The sequence below is a fragment of the Hemiscyllium ocellatum genome, chromosome 39, assembly GCF_020745735.1.
Source record: "Hemiscyllium ocellatum isolate sHemOce1 chromosome 39, sHemOce1.pat.X.cur, whole genome shotgun sequence".
Taxonomy (NCBI): Eukaryota; Metazoa; Chordata; class Chondrichthyes; order Orectolobiformes; family Hemiscylliidae; genus Hemiscyllium; species Hemiscyllium ocellatum.
This window is the reverse complement of record NC_083439.1, coordinates 7,961,987-7,976,595: the sequence shown is the minus strand read 5'-3', so window position 1 is coordinate 7,976,595 and position 14,609 is coordinate 7,961,987. Positions and strand designations below refer to the sequence as shown.

Below are 14,609 nucleotides of genomic sequence, written 5' to 3'. Positions count from 1 at the left end.
TGTGATACTGAGATAGAGGATCAGCCACAATCACATGGAATGAGAGAACAGGCTGGGGGTCTGCATGGCTTACTCCAGCTCCCAGTCTCTCTGTGATTGGAGGAGCAGGGAGGAGTTTGCAAAGTTGCCAAGGGAACCATTTCCAGGGCTTGATGGAGTGGAGGGAGTTGGGTAGTATCAAAAGCTACCTCTGGCTGGTATGGCTGTTGTCAGGGTAACCAAAGCCAGAATAGTCTTTTGCCGGACGCAAGAGATTTTTGTGTAAGGGAGGGGAGAGGAACAGAAGGTCGTGAAGGGCTGTGGGGGAAGAGGGGAGATTGGAATGGGTTACAGAGAAGAGAGAACAATTTAAAAAGGTATCAACCAAGGAATATTCAGCTCACTACCATCCAAGAAAACTTTGACTCACCAAAATCATGAGTTCCTTGTAAAGGAATGTGGAATCTAATTTAATTAACTATGATACATGGGAAAAGTACAATGGATCAACTTTATTGAACAGTTAATTGTTAAATTTAAATCTGAGTTTGTGATTGGAGGTGCAGTGACTGTCTGGTTTACAGCTTCCAGCTTTGTAAGGTTATTGTGTTTCCACTGAACAATGATCTCACCAATTCACAGGTGTTTTTATTATAACAGATTCCTATGGGTAGAAGTGACTATTATTTTGAAAGAAATCTTGTATTAACTTAAGCCTTCTACCAACTGAAATACCGTATGGTGTCTAAAAAAAATTAGTGGTTTGCTTTTGTATTGTGGCTAAATGTTTCATGGAGAGTTGGTAATTATAGAGGGTATTGGTGAATTATTCCAATTCTGTTTCTGGGTAAATCGATATACGCTGTATGTTATCAACATAAACAGAGTATTGTAACTGAGTTGCAACATAATCTGATAAATTAATGAGAATGAAAAAGGCACCCTTCAAAAGCAAAAGATAGCCCCTCGAAAATCCAAAAATATCCTTCAAAACAAAAATGACAAGAAGCCCTCAGAAAAGAAACAGATCCTTTAGGAAATCTGTCGCCCTTGCTCCAGCCAAACAGCAATGTGTGTAGTTTTTTACAGCTCCCAAGGCCAAATAGGAATCGGGAACAATGCTGAACTTGCCAGTGATACATACATCCTGTAAAAGAATTCCTTTTAAATGTGTTTGGTCCATTTGAATCTCAGCTTTCCATTTCAACCACTGTCACTGATCAGACATTTGAGTTGAGGCGTTGGGACGATGTGTTGAGATTGTACAGGACATTGTCGAACCCCTTCTGCAATACAGTCGATTCTAATATAACACGATAGACCAGAAGTTGTGCAATCTCACGTTATAAGAAAATCGCGGAATAGCCACGCTTTTTAAGCTAATGGGGCTGGAATCCTGTTATGGCCAATACAGGTAAGGAAGGTACGTGTTCTACAAATAATGGTCTAAATTCTTCAATCAAGTTAGAGCCAATTCATGTTAAAGAAACACACGATAGCAGAATCGACTATATGATTGCCAGTTCTAGTTGTCATGTTGTATGAAAAATATTACTAAGCTGGAGAGGGTTCACAGATTTACAGGACGTTGCCAGGATTGGAGGATTTGAGTTACAGGAAAAGGCTGGATAAACTGGGACTTTTTTTTTAACTGGAGCGTAGGAAGCTGAGGGGTGACTTTAGAGAGGTTTATGAGATCATGAGGGGTATAGATAAGGTGAATGGTAGATGTCTTTTCCCAAGGGTGGGGGATTTCAAGACTAGGGGGAATATTTTTAAGGTTAGAGGAGAAAGTTTTTAAAAAGACAGGAGGAGAAATTTACTTACACATGGAATGGTTCGGGTGTGGAATGAATTTCCAGAGGAATTGCTGGATGCAGGTACAGTTACAATGTTTAAAAAACATTTAGATATGTACTTGGGTAAGAAATATTTGGAGGGATGTGGGCCAAGTGCAGGCGACACTGGTTTAGTTTGGGAAACTTGGTCAGCATGTACTGGTTGGACCAAAAGGTCTGTTTCCGCGCTGTATGATTCTCTATGAGCCACATTACAGGTTTTTCTTCCTCGCACAGATCAAGTACCTTTGATATTTCTGAACATGCAACATTCCCGGAGTGTAGAGGAATGTTGGAACATTGGTAACAGGGGGAAGTCCATAATACATAGGAGCAGAAATTAGGCCATTCGGTCCATTGAGCCTATTCTGCCATTCAATCCATGGTTGATAGGTTCTTGAGGATCAAGGATTATGGGGAGAAAGGGGGTTGAGAAACTTATGTATCTCCATCTTAAGTATACTCAATGACCAGGCCCCCACAGCCTTCTGTGGCAGTGAATTCCACAGACTCACCATTCTCTGGCAGAAGTAGTTTCTCCTTGTTCTCATTCTAAAAGGTCTTCCCTTAGTCTAAGGCTCTGCCTTCAGATCCTAATCTTTCCTACCAATAGAAAGATCTTCCCAAAATCTACACTGTCCAGGCCATTCAGTATTCTGTAAGTTTCAATTAGATTCCCCCTCATCCTTCTAAACTTCAACAAGTATAGACCCAGAGCCCTCAAACGTTCCACATATATTAGGATCCTTCTCGTGACCTTCGCTGAACATGCTAAGGGCCAATACATCCTTCCTGAGATTATGGGACCCAAAACTGAGCACAATACTCCAAATGTGGTCTGACCAGAGCCTTACAGACCCTCAGAAGTACATCCCTGCTTTTATATTTAAGCCCTCTGAAAATAAATGCCATCGTTGCATTTGCCTTCTAAACTGACTCAACCTGAGAGAACCTCGGATTCTCTCAAGACTAGAACTCCCAAGCCTTTTTGCACTTTAGACTTCTGATTTTCTCCCCACTTAGAAAATAGTCCATGCCTCTATTCTTTCTAACAAAGTGCATGACATCACACTTCCCCATGTTGTATTCTATTTGCCACTTCTTTGCCCACTCTCCTAATCTATCCAAATCCTTCTGCAGCCTCCCTGCTTCCTCAATGCTACCTGTCCCTCTACCGACCTTTGTATTGTCTGCAAACGTAGCCAGAATGCCCTCAACACCTTCATCTAAATCATTAATGCATAAAGTGAAAAGTTATGGTCCCAGCACTGAGCCTTGTGGAACACTACTTGTCACCGGCTGCCGTCCTGAGAAAGACCCTTTTATCCCCACTCTCTGCTTTCTGCCAGCCAAGCTTCTGTCCCTGCTAGTACCTTGACTCTGACACCATGGGCCCTTATCTTGCTCAGTAGCCTGCTGGGCGGCACCTTGTCAAAAGCCTTCTTGAAGTCCAGATAGATAACATCCATTGGCTCTCCTTGGTCTAACCTGCTCATTACTTCCTCAAAGAGTTCTAGCTGATGTGTCAGGCATGACCTATTCTTGATTAAACCATGCTGACTTTGCCCTAATTTACCATACACTTTCAAGCATCCTTCACAATGGATTCCAGGATCTTGCCCACAACTGAGGTTCGGCTAATCGGTCTGTAGTTTTCCATCTTTTGCCTTACTCCCTTTTCAAACAGGAGTGTCATGTTAGCGATTTTCCAGTTCTCGCAGATCCTCCCTGATTCTAGCAACTCCCGATGGGGAAGGGCTTGATGTAAGTCAGTCAGTGATATAACTGATAGTCGTGAATGAGCAGAACTATGTGGGGCAGTCTGAGACAGAGGCAGTGAAGGAAGCAGCAATTTGTATTCAGCTGTAGTGACATATCGGGGTCAGTTAGCTGGACTGCCACTACATGATATAGAGTAACACGAACAGCACCGGTTCAATTCCCACAGCGGCTGGGGTTACCATGAAGGTCTCTCCTTCTCAACCTCTCCTCTTGCCTGAGGAACAATGACCCTCAGGTTAAACCTCCACTGACCATCTCTCTCTAATGAGATAGCAGCCCTCTGAGACTTTGGGAAATTTACTAGCAGTGTTTATAGAGAGAAAAAAAGTTGAATTACTTTATAATGACTGCATCAAGATTTCTGGTTACACAGTCAGTCATTGTAACCAGATTGCAATGGTTAGAATGTCACAGACAACTCAGTTCAATGCAGCAGGGGAAATGAACAAACTGAGCCTTAGAATTAGCTCAGACCAGACCAAGGTACAAACCTCCACTCCTTGGCCAAGCCCACACCATTTTATCAACAGCTGATCAACATTTCAACACCATTTTCCCACCTCGAGTTCCATATCTCTTGATCCCGTGAGTTGTTGTTTGGTTTGGCTCCTAAATACTGAAGAGGAGACACTGGCCTCGAAACATTAAATCTGCATTCCTCCCACAAATGCTGGCAGACCTACTGAGTTTCGCCAGCAACTGCTGTCTTTGCTCGGCACCTAAGTAACCTAGCTCCAATTTTAAGACAAATGTCCCCTTTGTTCTTGGTTCTCCTACCAGGTGAGAGTGATCTCCCATCTCCCAAATATCCCATCATGTGACGAATAAAGGCTCAGACTTCCCCAGTCAAAAGGGTGGCACGGTGGCTCAGTGGTTAGCACTGCTGCCTCACAGTGCCAGGGACCCAAGTTTGATTCCCAGCTTCGGATGTGTGCAGTTTGCACATTCTCCCATGTCTGTGTGGGTTTCCTCCGGGTGCTCCAGTTTCCTCCAAAGATGTGCAGGTTAGATGAATCGGCTGTGCTAAACTGCCCACAGTGTTCAGTGATGTGGAGGTTAGATGCATTAGTCAGGGGTAAATGTAGAGTCATAGGAGAATAGGTCTGGGTGGGATAATCTCGGGAGGGTCGGTGGAGACTTGTTGGGTCAAAGGGCCTGTTTTCACACTGTAGAGATCCTATATTTAAAAAAAAGGAGGAACACGCAAAGGAAAACAAAGGTTCCAACCAGGGCACAGCACAGATATCTCGCCAGATAAGGTCCCCATGAGGAGTTGTGATCGATGAGATGTTGAAATTAGTGCAATATGGAGGAGGGAATCATTGGAGAGAAAAGATACAACAGCTTCCTGTTATAACTCACTTGTACCTCCCCTTATAGATTACACTTCACCTGACCAAGCAGTATGAGTCAGAGGTCTCCATCTGGATTATAATCGGGAGTTTGTTGGGAGGTCTTCTCCTGCTTGCACTCCTCATTCTCGCTTTATGGAAGGTAAGTCGAGTATTTTCCCACAGCCTGAGTATTATTTCTTCCAGTATTGCAAGCAAGCTTATCCAGCCTCGCTTGGAGTGGCTTCCAGTTGGGAAGGCGGGGATTGTGACGGCCATAGCATCTCTCTTCATCGCTTGCTTTCAGGAGAGTTTTATTTGCAGTTGGCTGCCCCAAATGAAAGTTGAGTGGTTCACGTTGACATGACGACACAGCAAATGTGGTCTGTAATAATACAACCTATCAGGCCACTACCTTTAGAGATTATACAGAGTTTACTCTAAATTGCTTTCCATGTCGTGACTGCTGAGCAGTCGGTACACTGACTCATACTGGTCCCATCATTAATGTTTGCAACATGGAACAGGTTCAGCAACAACTCGTGCTGTGTGCAGGATGGGTAGCTGGTCTTCCTTTGAAAGCTTCTTCTAAGCTCCCACCTCCTTCCACAAGCACAGCAATTGAATGTGGTTGTAACCACATCATTGCACTGCAGACAACACCAACAAGGCAACACCAACAAACCAAGATCTCAGACAGGTCTCAGGAGTGCTACTGACAGGAGCTGTCAGCTTTGCCGAAAGATGCCAGGATCATTACACCATAAACAATGGAGCATAGTTAGACCATAACCCTCCACTCATTTGTGGGGGCGTCAAAAATCTATCTTCATGTTTGATGTGACAGTCCCCAATGACCTCTGGGAACTGGAATTCTACAGGCATTGAGAGCTTGGTATGTTTTAGTTTGAGGAGAAGGGTATTAAGAGCGAGAGGGGTTGGTGGAACAAAGATACAGACCAGTAGTGATCGAATTCGATAGAGCTCAGGGGAGCGAATGGCCTGCAGCTAATGGTCTTTTTTTTTCTTTAGCGCTGAATCTACTCTTTTTTTTTCTTTTCCTACACTACCGCCTAACTGCGGTAGTGCTTATTTTTTTTTTCCCCAGCACCCATGGTGTGTGTGTGCAGGTGTGAGACACAGTGACAGACACAAAGTGTACAAATCTTTATTCAATATCCACCACCAGGAAAAATAGGAAAACACCTGAGTGGCCAGTGACAAGCAGTGCCCTTCACATCAAAGAGAGCAATGCTGTGTGATCAAACAGTGAAGGGGAGGGCAGGGACTAAATTAAAATAGCGTTGGAGGGGGAAATGATGCACCCCAATTCCTGCGGCGCCCACCTCTCCCTGAACAACTCCAGGGTGTTGGTGGACACCGCGTGCTCCTTCTCCAAGGACACCCGGGCCCTAACGTAACCGCGGAAGAGGGGCAGGCAGTCGGCCCTAACGACCCCCTCCACGGCCCGCTGCCTGGACCTGTTTATGGCCAGTTTGGCCAGGCCCAGGAGCAGACCCACGAGGAGGTCTTCAGACCTGCCCTCCCTCCTCCGCACCGGGTGCCTGAAGATCAGGAGCGTGGGAGCTAATAGTCTTTATTATCCGATGCCCAGACAAGTCTCCTTCCCCTTCCATCAATGATAACAAGGGTGAGCAGGAGAAGGGCCAGGCTAGGCTGACACACCAGCATTAATTCTGTGTTCTGAATCCAGCTGCCTTAAGATTAACCCTGTCCTTCCATTTCTTTGCCCCGCAGCTTGGCTTTTTCCAAAGTGCATACCGTCGGAGGAAAGAAGCCACGGCAACTGGAAATGGCTCAATTGAGCAGTCATCGAAGAAAGGCATAGAACATTGAAATCTCAGAAACGTTAAAACACAGAAAAGGTGCAAATTCACACACAGCAATAACCAGGTGACATCAACTGGCAAACCAGTAGACCAACACTGAGCAGTCACCTCGTGCACCTTCCTATCAGGTCATTAATTTTGCTTGTGGTGCCACACACTTTGATTCATTATCTCTAAGGTGCAGCAACACATTATAAACCCCAGAACACAATCCCCTCCCGACCCCAAATGAAAAGGAATATTTTAAACAGAGGAGCAATGTAGGTGACATTTCTCTGTTTGGAAGCTTGAAGCGTGAGAGAGTCTGTGTGCCTCTTTCTGCTAAACACAACAAAAAGGAAAACCACTAATAATGCACAGCCACATTGTAAGGACACTACCACGGAGGAGCCAGTGCCTATTTTACACTATCAAGAATTGTACCTGCCCCTTTAAGTGGCAAACAGGGCCCAAACCAGGCAGATGATGTAGTTTATGGAACCTTGGCTACTTTGCAAATCCCTGAAGTGTTGTTTAGGAAATACCGACTAGCTCCAATCTTTGTCCATTGGTTCCAAGAGTTGTGTTTTGAAGAAAGTGAGAAATAATTTGCATATGATTTATGGATTGTAGATATTTTTAATTAAAAAGTATCCTCCCGGTGATCCTTCATCCATCACATACCTTCCTTTAGGCGTGAGGGAGGTACAGTCTATTCAGGTCTCATATCCCTCCTTACCTCAACACAGTGGGAAGGTCCAACACTGAGGGAGCAGCCCAGTCTGGATCTGTGTCCAGAGTCCCACTACTGTAGACCCCTCCCTTGCCTCATAACAAAGAGCAAACTTATCCATTTATCAATCTGCTAAAACTAACCCAAGGTGATTAAGTAACCACTGATGTCCTCCTCCACTGTAAATGTGTTTCCTTCATTTTACCAAGCTCAGCCTATTAATGTTTGTGGCTTTCTAGGGGAGGGGTGCCCTCTGAGCTGAGGTAGTGGAGACAGATGGACACTCATGGAATTGTAGAGATAAGAAAGAATGAACAAAAAGTCACAAATCACAAGATTAAACCTGTGGATTAGTTGGACATTGTGGAGCCGGCGTGACTGAGTGTTTACAGCTCAGAAACAGGCCATTCAGCCCAACATGTCCATGCTAGTGTTTATGCTCCACCTGAGCTTCTGCTCACTTCTGACCTGTCTCAATATATCTTGTTTGATGTGAAGGTGCCGGTGTTGGACTGGGGTGGACAATGTCAGAAGTCACAGTACACCAGGTTATAATCCAACCGGTTTATTTGAAATCATTTAACGAAGGAGCAGCGCTCCAAAGGCTTGAGATTTCAAATAAATCTGTTGGACGGTAACTTGGTGTCATGTGACTTTTGACTCTATCCTCTAGACCTTTCTCTCTATGTGTTAATGTAATCCGCTTCCCCCCCTCACCAAAGTACAGAATAATCTCAATTATCCAAACATCAATTATCCAAATTTCAAATTATCCTAACAAGATCTCAAGATCCTGTAAAAATGCTATCCATTATCCAAACAATCCTTTATCCGAACTCTCAGTTATCCAAACAAAATACTCTCTGCCCATCTCACTCGGATAATCGAGGTTGTCCTGTATATTTAGCCTGTTTCTCTCAGCCCCCATTCCTGGCAGTGAATCCCATATTCAAACCGCAACGAAATTTGTCTTGAAATCGCAGTTAGATTTGTTAGCGGCTAGCGATATTTACAGGGCCTCGTTCTGCTCTTAACTCTGAGTGGAGCTACTGGGCTGATTCTCCTGAGCCACAGGAGTTAAGGTGAGCTTTGTGACAGAATCGAGTGAGATGTTTGCTGAGGCCAATCTCAGTGTGCTTAGCACCCTCACTCCATGTTTTGACAAGCAGCTGGCTCCTTACTTGGCAGCACTGAATCACCAGTTAAAGGGTGAAAGTTAAATTACTTGTTTAACACCTGACAGCCCAACTCACCTTCACTAATACTCCGTGTCTGCATTACCAAATGCATTAAAAAAAAGGCGAGTTAGATGTCGAGAAAACTCGATGTGGAAACCATGGGATCCTGGTTCAGTTAAGTCCAGGCCAGCCTCATTGCAAGACGCTCTCCACATGAGGAGTAAGATAACAAATGAGGTGAGGTGAGGTGAGGTAAGTTACAGTGAGAAAACTCACTGGAAATTCCTCTAAATCCAACTCTGACTTAACCAAAAAAAAACCATAAGATTCAACTGTATCTTTTTACATGAACCCAATCAGACCCATTCTTAAAGATCAACATCAGCACGTTTAACATTTCCCATAAAATGGGCAAAGGCTTATTGTAACTTTTCCACACCTGGTCTCCGACTCCTCGCTGGCAAGTATTTTATGCACAAACTTTGGGATTAGGTTTCTGGTCACATCAATCAGAAAGGATGGGAAAGACCGACATTCCTTTCTCTCAAGAGGAGAATGCTGCTGAGGCAAAGGCAAAACGATTATGGCTTGGGAATCTTATCCATGGAGACTCCAGGACCATCCCAGAGGATTGGCAACTCTTATTAGGCCATACATAACACACGCTTTGAGAAATATATGAACCAGCTCAGGCAGACATGATTGGGCCAAAACTGTATTTTCAACATTTTTAAAAATTCACTTGCGGGATGCGAGCGTCACTGGCTGGATCAGCATTTCCTACCCATCCCTTGTTGCGTGCGAGGTGGTGGTGGTGAGCTACCTTCTTGAACCGCTGCTACAGTCCACATGCTGTGGGCTGCCTCACAACGTTGTTAGGGAGAGAATTCATTCAATAGATCCAGCTGTTATTGATGCTTATCAGAGCACGAGATATGCAGTTGGGAGGATAAATGGAGGCAAATTGATTGTTTATTCCACAAAGGGGAAATTGCTTTTTTGGTTGGTTTGAGTGACCTGGGATCAAGGGTCAGAGGGGTAAAGTTCAACTAGAGTTGCTACACTTAGTTGCCATCTAATGTCTGTTGCTGCATTGTGGCCAAGTATAACCTTGATCATAAAATCTGTAGTTGGAAGCCAACTGACCTTTAAGTCCCAATTTTGACCTTAATAGAACACAAAATTGAGCAGAAATCTGTCCACTCCTAGTGGGTGTTTAAAAGCAGGGATATAGAGTCTAGGGATCACAACAGTTACTACGACTTGGCTTTCAAACCTCAGAACCACACCAGACCATCAGCCTGAATTTTGTGCTCAAGTTGAGATTCAGACTTGAACCTTTTGACTTTCTGACAGAGCAAAGAGTGTTACCCACTGAACCTATTTACCGGGAGGAGGGGGGGGGGGGGGGGGGGGGGGCGCTACCTGAACCAGGGCATTACCGATCTGCACTGTACTTCTAGCATTTTCTGGGATTATTTATCTTTATCAATGTGTCTTTACAACAGAAAACTGAACATCGTAAATTGCAGTATAAACGTTACAGCCAGCGAACCATTGTAATGGCCAGCATTTCAACAGTGTGTAAATCACATCTGAATACAGAGAGCTTGTAAAAGCTGTCTAGCAGTGCACGACTGACAGAGGAGATTTCACACTAAGTTCTCAACCAAAATAACCTAATGAAAAGTGTGTAAAATTTCTATGCTGTGGACATTTACAGTTTCTGTATTATATGTAAAACAACTCTTTTGTATATGTAAATATTTGGAAGGAATTTGGCTTTGTAATTCAGAGTGTTGACAATTTGTAATTATATGAAAAAAGACTACTTGCGTTGATGTCCTAAGACATAGGATGGACTGAGTGCTTCAAAGAAAATCAGATGTTACACTGTTACTACGGTTGCTTCTCATTACTTGCACATTCCTTTATGACGGGTAGTTTTAGTTGGCTGATTTCAGCAGGAACAGCATTAGAGACCCTTCACCTTAACCTGTGCATGTTGATTGGGGGGCACCGGGGTGGAGGGTGCTGGGGAATGCAGGGTCATGGAAGGGAAACCAGCCATTCCGGGGGAGTCTGGTCAGCAATTGCATCATTATTCTTAGCTGGTCAAGTAGCTCATCCCCACAGTCATTCCTAAGAAATGACAACTAAAAGTGTAGCCGCCCAACTGGGTAAAGTTGTTGCTGACGTCCACCCCACCAGCCCCATCACCTTTTTGGGGACTGGATGGTAGAGGAATGTAATAAAAGGATGGCCTGTGGAAAGACAGAGGAAGCCTCAACAGATAATGTGGAGTTATGGCTGCACAGAGCTGGCCAGCTCCCCCCACCCAAAGGCCAATGCAACAGGCCACATACCACCTCATAAGACTCCATTGTGTCTGATCACAAAATATCAACGGTAAAATAGTCTACCCATGTTGTCAAGTGTGGGCTTTTGTAATGGATATACGTAAATTTTAAGCTGTCACCATTTGCCACATGTATCTGCCAGTGGTCTAGTGAGCTGATGTTGATTATTGTCTTGGTCTACTTAGATTAGATTAGATTAGATTATCTATGGTATGGAAACAGGTCCTTCGGCCCAACACGTCCACACCAACCCTCCAAAGAGTAAACCACCCAGACCTATTCCTCCATCCTATATTTACCCCTGATTAATGCACCTAACACCATGGGCAATTTAGCATGGCCAATCCATATAACCTGCACATCTTTGGAGTTGGGGGGAAACCGGAGCCCCTGGAAGAAACCCACGCAGACACTTGGGAGAATGTGCAAACTCCACACAGACTAGAGGAGACTCTCTAACGTCAATAATAAAACAGCTCAGTGATCGCGGACTTGGAAGTGCAGTTATGATACACACTTAGGCGTATTGCAATGTTCCTCACTGGCCCAACTATTCCACTGCTATAAGCAGCAATCTGTGCATCAGTGCAAGCAGCTCCCTAAATGCTAACTACCCAACATTAGTTCCCTGAGGAAAAGGAAGGGATCTATACTTCAGGTGGTTTTCGCTCCAATCCTCCTCCCACTGATATTCAGGCCTTTTGACAAGAACATGAACTTGTATTTGTACAGCCCCTTTAACATAGTGCCTCCAAAGCAATTCAGAGGAGCGCAATCAAGCAGAATTTAATACTGAAGCAGAGATATTAGTATTGGAGACCAAAGACTTTGTCAAACAGATAGATTTTGAGAACAATGGCAATTTAATCAGCAAAAGGAATAACTTTACAGGAAGAAAGTCTTTAATAATGAGGTTATAATTTTTGGATACAATCTCATTAATTTCACTGCTCGAGAAATGGAAATGGGGATTTGGTTGGATGGTAAAGGGAATGGTTATAATGGAAGATTATGGGTCTGTGCCTCAGAGCAGAGAGGTTAAAGAATGCATCAGCCAGCAGTGAATAAAATTAAAGGATTTGACGAGAAAAGGGGCAGGAAGAGTCTCGCCTCGCAAAGAATCATGAGAAAAAAAGATTATGAACTTTGGAACAATTTTAAGAGCTTAAAGGAGGTTAAATGGAATTCTGACATGATATGGAAGACAGTACTACAAGTGGGTATGGAATCAGAACCAATCACAATGGGAACTGAACACTTGAATAAGAAAATAAAAACATACTTTGAAAAAAAGAGAATGGGCTTGGGAAGCAGTTTTGCTTTCTCTTGCATACTGCTATTAAATGTAGACATGGTTTCCCTCTAATATTGCTCCCTTTGTTCTTTTAATGCTAATTCACTTTTGGTTACAGCTAGCCTGATGAGATGTGTGCCCCACTTTTCAGTTTTACTTTGTCACACAACAATCAGATTCCCGGGAGAAATGGGCTGACTGGTTAAGAATAGCTAAAACCGTTTAAGCCTTTGCTATTAGATTTCAGAAGAACGTGGGGTGATTTTCTTGAAACATACAGATTCTGAAGGGGTTTGACAGAGTAGATGTTTCCACTAGTGGAGGAATCTTGAACTCAGGTACATAGTTACAGAATAAGGGAATACTCATGCAAACCTGGGATGCAAAGGAATTTCTTCTCCCAGAGGGAAGTGAAAAACTAGAATTTTGTCCAAATCACTGAAAGCAATTAAAGTGGATTTGAGATGGCAGAAGGTAAGGCTTAGGACAAATAAGCCATGATCAGATTGAAGGATGGGCGAGTAGAAGGAGCCAAATGGCCTATTCAGTTTCTTACACGGTTAGGAGTGAATAGGATTTGGAATGTATTAACTGATCAAGTGTTGGAAACAAATTCAATAAGAACTTTCAAAAAGGAATTGTTTAAATATTTAAAAAGGAGAAAAAAATTATAGGGCAAGAATGGATGAATGAAACTGTTCAGGTTGCTCTTTGTAAGAACTGATGACATAGACACAATGGCCCGAGTACTGAACGTACACTACTGAGCTGTTGCTACGATTCTAACATTTTTGAACTAAGGCCTGGAATGTTCGTAAGTTATTATATTCCTTCCCACGCATGCCCTGTGAATTCTTATCCCTTACAATTTATTATTCACATTTCAGTCAGGCCAGAAGTCAAATTGTAATTGAGGAATCAGTAGAATTACAACATAGATAAAGACAATTATAAAAACCTTGTTATCGTTGGAAATATGCATATCACGCAGACTAAGCAAGACCCATGCCGATGAAAATTGCTACAAACCAACTACTGGCAAGAAATGATAGAAACATAATAAAGCAAGGTGGAATGGTTATGCCAGGGTTAAAATCTTGTTATGACAGATGGTGAATTTTGAATTCAAGAGTCTAAAGATGACCATGAAAGCATTGTTGATTGGCACAACAACCCATCTAGTTCACCAATGTTCTTAAGGAAATGTAATTTGTTATCTTTATCTGGATTGGCCTAGACGTGACTCCAGATCCACAGCAATATGGATGACTTTGAACTGCACTCTGGGCAATTAGGAATGAGCAATAAATGTTGACCAAGCCGACAACACCTACATCCATTGAAATGAATAGAAAAAAAAACACAAAAGCAAGGGATCACTGTTTCAAATGAAAGGAGCCTCATTGCGAAGTGTGGCTTATTTGTGTTACCTTGTTTGTGCCCATTGCACAGAATCCACTAGAGAAAGTGAGCTAAAGTTCAGGAAAACAGAACAGATAATCAAGTGAAGACAGCTTTTCCATCAAGGTTTCATACCAATAATTAGATTGCTTTGTTCGATGTTACAATCGTACAACAAATCATTCATGAGACAAAAAGTCTTTGGTCAAATGTAAATATGGAGGAAAACAAATGGTTGTGATCAAAATGTACTTGTGAAAGGTTGTTCTGGGAAGTCCTTGAGCATATATATCGTTGGTATATTGCAGGCATCACTGAAATCTGTCCAAAGTAACACCTCTTAGTGACTTTTTTTCATTGTTTCTAAATCTGCACTAAGGTGGTACTTGGGGTCTAAAAGTTGAAGCAGTTTTATAGTTTTAAATTTGATTTGCATTTCAATCCTTTGACATAGAGGAAAAGACCGTTTTTATTTCATTTATATGACGGGATTTCTGGAAATTTATTTATTTACATGCATTTGATAGTAAACAGCTGAAGTAAACTTTTCAGTCATTGGAGGTGTCGGAGGGGTGAAAGTAGAAGTGAATAAAACTGATACCTCACAACAAGGGTCTAGCATCATAAAAAGACAAACATCCAGAAGGTGTGCAGATTTGAATACAGATTCTGTAACAGTTCATTTTCCTTTGGTGCAAAAAAACTTAAAGGAAGAGTACAGTAGCAGGTTCTTGTGGATATGCTTGGTGTACAACCACCGCATTAATTGCAAAAATAAAGACTTACGGTCTAACAAGCCACAGCTCTAGATGGGATCTAACTTGTACAGTATTACCATCAGGTGGGATCATTAAATTTAGAAACACTACTCTTCAGTACTTCGT

At 42.8% G+C, this 14,609-nt stretch overlaps 1 protein-coding gene across 3 annotated transcripts in view; it reads left to right on the top strand.

Annotated features, from left to right (window-relative positions):
- Nucleotides 1-7,424, top strand: part of itga11a (integrin, alpha 11a) — a 183,806-nt gene extending 176,382 nt beyond the window's left edge. For all 3 annotated transcript variants that reach the window (XM_060853256.1, XM_060853255.1, XM_060853257.1), the window contains 2 exons: nucleotides 4,980-5,093; nucleotides 6,689-7,424. In XM_060853256.1, the coding sequence (XP_060709239.1) occupies nucleotides 4,980-5,093; nucleotides 6,689-6,787 (213 nt within the window). In that variant the 3' untranslated portion in view covers nucleotides 6,788-7,424. The remainder of the gene's footprint in view (nucleotides 1-4,979; nucleotides 5,094-6,688) is intronic.
- Nucleotides 7,425-14,609: the final 7,185 nt, after the last annotated feature.